Source organism: Crassostrea angulata, chromosome 1, assembly GCF_025612915.1.
Source record: "Crassostrea angulata isolate pt1a10 chromosome 1, ASM2561291v2, whole genome shotgun sequence".
In the NCBI taxonomy this organism is placed as follows: domain Eukaryota; kingdom Metazoa; phylum Mollusca; class Bivalvia; order Ostreida; family Ostreidae; genus Magallana; species Magallana angulata.
In genome coordinates, this window is record NC_069111.1 from 5070140 (window position 1) to 5078411 (window position 8272).

An 8272-nucleotide genomic window follows, 5' to 3' on the forward strand; every position below is an offset into this window, starting at 1 on the left:
TCGAGTAGACAAAGAACGAACATATATATGAACAAATATATATATATATATATATATATATATATATATATATATATATATATATATATATATATAAGCACTAAAAATAACCAACGACACGAACAATAAAGTAAAATATTGTCAAATTTTCGGAACGACCCGTCCCTTCTTCAGACCCGTCCCTTCTGATAAAGGGACGGGTCGTCCCGAAAATTTGACAATATTTTACTTTATTGTTCGTGTCGTTGGTTATTTTTAGTGCTTTTTTTATATCTCATCTTATAACCGTGTACATGTATCTTTCGATCCGACACTATAGATAACGAGTGTTGTTGGTTTGTTAGTGCTTCTTATATATATATATATATATATATATATATATATATATATATATATATATATATATCAGATGTTCATTTATTTCCCTTTGACATTATTGATATTTTTTATTCCTGACTTACACTTGCCAAAGAGTTTTGCATTGATTTGTGACGATTATTAATGCAACGTTTTAGGTATCAGAAGAGACTTAAGACAAATCGCATACATTATCTCCGTGTGATCTTTACAAGCGTAACAAAAAATATTCCCTTTGGTACATAGATGTCATGCAATATTGATAATACAATGCTTTAGTTGTGATCTTGACAATCCTATCATAATACGACTTCAGTACGTATACAAAAATTTGCAATAACCAGTCATGTAAACCTACAGTCTCTTTACAGTTGATGTTTTGCACGTTTGTTGTCACGTCAGAGCCTATTGACTAATAACTTTTTTTAAAGCTGCTTGGTCCGATTTTATATCAAATTTTATGCACGCTTTTTAAACGATGGTTATGCTTAGTATATGTGTAATGATAGACATTGCAGTATTTTTTTTCTAGTCAATTAAGCCAAATTTCAATGAAAAATGCGTACAAAATTTGCTAACAAACAAACGACATAAAAGGGTACCGCGTTATTTCGCTTTATGTTAAATTTTACCCCTGACGACGAGACCGGTATGGTTGTATAACGACTTGACATCGCATTAAATTAAGGTCGAAATAATCAGACAAGTTACAAAAAAACATATATACGTTTTGTTTGCTAATATTTCTGAAGTTTGGTTTATTTACAATCGATGCATAGCATGCAGGTTGAATAACCCCAATCATTCGGGGGACGAAAACCAAACGGTTTCCTTTTCTAAAAATTCCCGTGATGCACTTTGGTTTGTTTTATTTATTTTTTTTGCCCAAAAAGATTTTTTTTATTTACTTTGAATATTTCTAACTTTGAAAGGAGACTGATTCTGCTCGTGTAAATAGGAGAAAGTCCAAACTTTCTAAGATAATTGGTTTGTATGGAAAAAATTTAATACTGTAATAACAAAAAAATCGGACCAAGCAGCTTAAATTTTATAACTTTCTACACAGCAAAATCAAAAGGGCTTGCATTGAAGTCCGTGATTACATTTTAAAAACTGAAAGTACTAGCAATCATCTGCCATTGCGAGAAGACCGCGCCATAGTTTTTTGTCATTGTATTCGCATCACAGGCAAAATGTAAACTAAAGATAGTTCACCCGAGAAGTAAGGTTAAATCGTCCGTGTTTTTGCATTATAGAAAAAATCGTATTTAAGAAATCGAATTTGGTTTCTTTGCCATACAATTCTTTCAAAGGTCAGAACAAAATACATTTCTTTTGACTTCACTCTCTGGTATAGATTGTCCCCATTATCACACAAAAATTCCATAAGAGATGATAAATCACCGATAGGTTGGCGAATTAAATACAACGATACATCTTCCTCTGGTTCCCATTGATCAAGAGGAGACACATATTTGGATTTACCAAATTTTCCACATTCTTCGATAATCTTTATTCTCGGTCCAATTCCAATACTGTCATCATAGATAAATATCAACACACCATACATTTCCAGATCCTCGATGTCAGAAAAACTCGGATCCACACTTGTAGTTGCATCTGATAAAGAAAACGTAAATAAGATTTAACAAGCTTAGTAACTCATCTATTAACAGAAATTTTCACCCCTAGTTTCTGTAATTGTGTGCGCCTCATCGTACAACAAATTAAGAATGGCACGAAAGGGACGGTGGCTAATAAGATTCAAATGTAAGAAAATTAGGTAAATTGGAATAAGTCAGGTTGTTTTGAAAACTGAAGTAAACCGATGTGTAATTGCCATGCATGCCATACAATTTGAGTTATGAGAGCTATTAACATTTACTAAAGAACTGGAATCATCTCAAGTCTTTTAATTCTTATCTTCGACCTTTGAATACATTTGTAGCTGTTGTAACTTAATAATAAACGTTTCTTGTTAAATTAGACTTTCATTTTATAGAATGGAATAAATTGCTAAAGTATGAAACAGACTTAGCAGTGTTATTTTATCAAATCGTCTTTAAATTATAAAATCACAGCAACTAAACTACACTGCTGTTAGTTAAGTATGAAAATAACATTACATCGACACCGGAAATTTATATATGAAATGCAATTTCATAAATAGATAATAGATTTTATCGAAGTTAACAAAACTTGTTATTGATGTTTCTTTTTCGGAATCGTAAAAATGATATAGAAATACATGCTACAAATACAAAAACATATTTTTTAAGCATTTAAGTTGTAATATTTTAAATTGATTTGTCATCACTGATTCTGTTTATACTGTAGTCCGTCCCTGGTTACTGTTTCCGTAAGTTTTCGACGAATTTTAACGAGAATTCACTACTTGTCAAAATCGTTCAATTGAAATCAATACAAGGGGGAATCCAAGATTTTTTTCACTTTATCTATATATGTTTCCACGAAGAAATTAATATAAACGAAATCGGGTTACGGAGAATTTAAAATGGAAAATATTTACATCTTTTCTCCATATGAAAGTACTAAGGACACCTCGCGCAATTTTTCAACGTTATCATTGGCTGCTTTTCATGTTATTTGCAATGCAAAATCCGGTATACTTCTTTCTATTATGGTTGTATATTTAAACCTAAAGCAGTAGAAGGGGTGTTTCAAAACAGAAAACGTGGGCTTTTATCATTTTAGTTGATGAACGTTGCTTGGGCACAAAGGTATTTATAGCTAGGAATTAAGCAACAAGAGGCACATGGGGCCATGTCGCCCACCTCAGCAACAATGAATTTAGATGGGCGTTCAAAGGATATTGTACCATATGGCCCTATGGTAGAATAACAAAAAATAAATATCGTAAAGTATTCGAATTTTACACTTATTTTTGCATACACTTAATCTTTGACATTGTACCTTTATGTAATAGCATTTTTACCAAAAATAAAAAAATCTTATGCAAGATATATAACTAAACTTTTGGTAGGGGTACACTTTTAACTTCTAATTCCCTATATTTTCGTTCTGCCCCTAACCCCCCCCCCCCCCCAAAACTATATAAAGCGATCAAAATATTTGAGAGCATATAGGTACATTTTCTTCCTTAATACTTACTAGTTATTTTGTTTTTTAAAAAATTATTATAATGTTTATTGGTCGATCTTACACCAGATGGTGGAATGAACTGTATAGGAAGATGTGAAGAATAAAACTGTGCTTCAATGCGCTCAATTCCTCAAATCAAAAACATTCAAAAATTTAATTGGTCTTCCCCATCATAAACGAAAGGTCCAGGACTCACGATGGGATTTTGCCTATGACAACAGCAGTATTGCAACAAGTCGAGAAACATTCGCACAAATCTTTTAATATCTTACATCAAACGCATGCTACTTACATACAAAAACTCCGATAAAATTCCTTAAATACTCTACATACTGAACTTTTATTCTGCAATCACATTGACTTCTGACAGGGCCAGCCCTTTTGACGTCTTCGAGAAGGACTGATTCTGATTGGACCATCAGGAATATTAACCAATGAAACTGAGTTTAACATTAGCTATCACAATGGCAGGTCTGGTCAGAAGTTGATGTGGCTGCAGAATAAAAGATCAGTTTGGAGAATATTTAAGGAATTTTATCGGAATTTAAGGATGTAAGTAGCATACGTTTGATGTGAGATTTTAAAAAATTAGTGCGAATGTTTCTCGACTTGTTGCAACACTGCTGTTGTCATAGGCAAAATCCCATCGTGAGCCCTGCACCGGTAAATGTCCGAGTAAAAATAAACTGGCGACCTCGAGAGAATAATGACGTATATCTCCGCTTTTTTTAAGACCCATCAACTTGAAATTTGGCATGAGTGTATCTCAGACATTACTTTAATGAAAAATACATGCATATTGCGAGTGAAGCAAGCTGGTAGTTTTTTTTATCTGGGTCAGAGTTCGACCCCTTTCTTTTTTTATGGTTACATTGAAATTTATGTTAAAACGGACTTGGCCCCTGTGTATTTAACCTCAATTTACTTCACAAAGGCGGCACAAATGTATCTTGCATGTTTCAAAGATTCCCTTTGCACGCGAACTGTTGCACAGCATTAGTCAGATCGACCTGTTTATCATTCAACATGGCTTCTTTAAACAAAGAACCTACTTTTACATCGTTCCGTTTTAGAAGTATGGAATACCAAACTTGAAAATATAATCTGATCGAAACACGCATTTCCTTTATTATTACTTTTGTAATAACTCAGATTTGAAGCAGAATTAGCCCATAATTTTTGCAATATTTATGCTAAATGACGTTGAATTTGACTCAGTAGTTCTTAAGAAGATTTTTTAAAATGCCACCCCCTTTTCTACATTTTCAAGGTTTTCTCCACTTTAAAAAAAGATCGGTCTTTCATTTCTGCAATTTTTTTGCCTTCCCATAAGGCTGTTATGTGTCGATTTTGGTTGAAATTGGTTAAACAGTTTTAGAGAAGAAATTCAAAATGAAAAAAATTTACAGACGGACGGACAGACAGACGGACGACGGACAAAATGTGATCAGAATAGCTCCTTGAGCTTTCAGCTCAGGTGAACTAAAAAGAGGTGGAAGAAGATGCCTTGGACAGAGTAGAATATATAGTCCAACGAAATATAATACTGTTGTGACTTACCGTTTCTAGCCACTGTATAATGTCTTCTAGGTGATAAGTTCTCATTAGGGGCAACTACAATAGGTAAATAATGTGTAGTTAAAAATTGTAAATATTTAAGTAACTCAACTTATAGCTTATATGAGAAAGTGGCATTGAAATACATTTTTATATTTTACCTTCGAGCAGAGGACAATCTGTTGTTAGTTGATGTGCATTGGGTGTATCTATAATTGCAGTAGAAATTAATGACATATGATGGTTATAGCAATCAGACCGGGGCCATAAAAGTTAGACGAGCTCACTTTTGATCTCAGTCTCACTTTCCCACTATATATTTCATTCATAAATGTGAGACTGAGATCAAAAGTGAGCTCGTCTAATTTTTAAGGCCCCAGGGCCTGAGGTTGAATAAAAAATGTTTTAACAAACCTAATTTCATGTACTGTGCTTTAAATCGATAAAATTACTCAAAAATGTATAGAAGTTAAATAAATAGAGGATATCTATTTGTGTGATTTTATATTTGCTTTATCGAACAAGTTGCAATGTTGTATATATTCGCGAGGCTTGCCGAGCGAATTTAAGTATTCAAACGAGTTTGATAAAACAATTATAAACTCACACAATACTAGATATTTATTTATCCCATACGATTTGATTTATAATGTGAAGCTTTTGTGACCACCCTTAAAAGATACGGATTGATTTCTTTCAGCCTAATCGATGATGCAATATTTTAATTTGTTATGCAGTTATTGAAACCTAGCGCAATACAGTTGAAATACATTGAAAGTATAGAGTGCAAGTCTCCTGAAATACGACTTTCACATGTCTATTATATACTTGATATGTAATACATTGAGAATAATACACGGCAAAATCTGTAACCCCCCCCCCCCCCATATCAACCCGAGACTCAAATATCAGCCCTCTGGCTTTTGGCCATCGGTCTGATATTGGTCGAGAGTCGATTTGGGTCCGATACAAGTTTCGGCATGTATTGTTGTTTTTATCATATATTTGATAGATAACAAGATTTTATATCATCTGAAAAACTTTTTCCAGCGTCATCTGCAAATTCTTGTATTTTATACCAAATATATAATGAATAGAGGATACTATTACTTGTTAGATTTGTTACTGACTGTTTACAAATATTTGGCGGAGCCGAACCTTCTATGGACTTTACCGACACCACAAAATTCTTTGAACAGTCAGTAACAAACCTAAAAAGTGTTTTGCTTTGTCGAGGACCTACAGTTTGATATGTAAACAAACAAAAGATAACATATAAAAATTAAATTTATAGCTTAATTCTCTAATTTTTTACCTTCCTCGTCAGTCGTTTGTGCAAACATGGATGCTATTGTAAATTCGTAATATTATGTCACGAGCAAAGGGGAGGGGTCACTCTAAATATTTTGGGGCTTTAAATTTAAAGGTATGGTCGAACGCTTGTGTAAAAAATTCAGCTAAAATAACGTTACGTCCGCCATGTTGCCGTATAAATTTTGACGCTTGCCGTGTAAAGAACTTTATAAGGCAACCACGTGACGCGATTCATTCAATGACGTCGAGACATTCTTGTCCGAGGCAAAACAATAAGTAATATATGGCAAAATCTGTATCACACCCCATATCAACCAGAGACTCCAATATCCACCTAAGGGCCGAAGGCCCACGGGCTGATATTGGTAAATACATTTGAACGTCGAAAATACGCAGTTTTCAGTGTTGCTTTGATCTCGGTCCTGGTATTAGCACGAACGGTTAATATCGGCCCATGCCCGTACCACCGAGGGACAAAATCAAAACAACAATGTGATTATTGTTTATATCATATATCTAAATCCAAAGATTTTTAATAAAATCAAATTCCATATAAGGATGATAATTAATTATAAAAAGCGATGAATTTTTCGGATTACAAAACTCATTAGCTCATTAGGCACTAGAAAAGTTGTCTATGTTGTTCAATAGAAGGGGTCCGTCATCTGAGATGAAACACTATCTTCTTTACTTCATAGAAACTTACATTCTGAGCAACTTGGTAATGAGTCAAGTTCTTCCATTGTAATTTCGTAAGTTTCCTGTCAGATTCAATTCATAAATTTATATCCATACTGTTAAAGCAAGTTGTTTGAGAACGTTTATAAGCGCGTCCATTTCTTTAACAGCTTCACTTGTACTATCTAAGATATAGTTTCGGGTTCCATCCTTCTCTATACCCTGATTTTCCTTAAACGTTGATTGATAGTAAATAAAGCGTGCTATTGTTTAAATAAACCGTCGGCACTCGGACTAATATTGGAGTCTCGGGTTGAGATGGGATGAGATAAAGAGTTCGCCATGTATTAATCTCTATTCATAGATGTTTTTAATTTAAAGCTTTATTGAAATACACCTTGAAATGTTGTTATATATCTCAAAATATTTTTTCTTAGACCTTGATCTCTTAAATGGAAATACTGACAACTTGAATGGTCAAGTTTGTTGACATGCACAAAGTTGCAAATTCTCGATAGTTTGAATCGATGTGAACGAGGAATAGTTGTTAATGTTTTATAAAACAAATACAAATGATTTGAAATTAAAAGTTATGAGGGATGCTTACTGGTGCCCGTGGTGATAAAATAAAAGTCTTTGGATGCATCATTTCGGTAAGTTTTTATGTATAGAAACATAACTAATGCGTTCTGTTTTCATCAAATCGTCAGGATTAATTCCTTGATAGCTAATGTGATTTGTAGTTTTATTAGCTACACATCAATGTTTTTTCCTTCATTTCTTCGACAAAATTTATTTTATCAATTTTGGTAGTAGATATAATGAAGTGGAACATGCAGAAAAATCTCCAAAAATTTGCAATTGGACACTGATGAGCTGCGTTAAAAAAAATCTTGACCAAAAGTATTTGATAAAGCATCAGCCGTTTATGAAGCTACGATATGTCACACGGATAATATTCACCACACGTATAAGATAAAATAAATTACTTTTTTAAAATAGTATACGCTTGTATTGAAATGGTCACAAAATGGTATGCTTACTTTGTCGATTTCCACTTCTCCTTTTGTGTATAAAACAAATTATTCCAATAAGCAAACTTATAAAGATGACTGTAGCAATAGAAATAGAAATTATGATGTAAACGCTTGTAAACTGGTCCTTGTCGATTGGAGAGTTGTCATCTTCCTGTAGAGGATTTCTAAAAATATACCGACCAAAAATTTGGCTAATTATTGTGTAT

At 33.2% G+C, this 8272-nt stretch overlaps 1 protein-coding gene across 1 annotated transcript; it reads right to left on the reverse strand.

The window, feature by feature from the left end:
• Nucleotides 1-363: 363 nt before the first annotated feature.
• On the reverse strand, nucleotides 364-8035 carry LOC128155709 (uncharacterized). Its single transcript, XM_052817559.1, has 4 exons — nucleotides 6353-8035; nucleotides 5199-5246; nucleotides 5041-5094; nucleotides 364-1977 (listed from the first exon to the last, which is right to left on the reverse strand). Exons 1-4 carry the CDS (start codon nucleotides 6378-6380, stop codon nucleotides 1586-1588), a joined length of 522 nt encoding a protein of 173 aa, XP_052673519.1. The 5' UTR covers nucleotides 6381-8035; the 3' UTR covers nucleotides 364-1585.
• Between the last annotated feature and the right edge of the window lie 237 nt (nucleotides 8036-8272).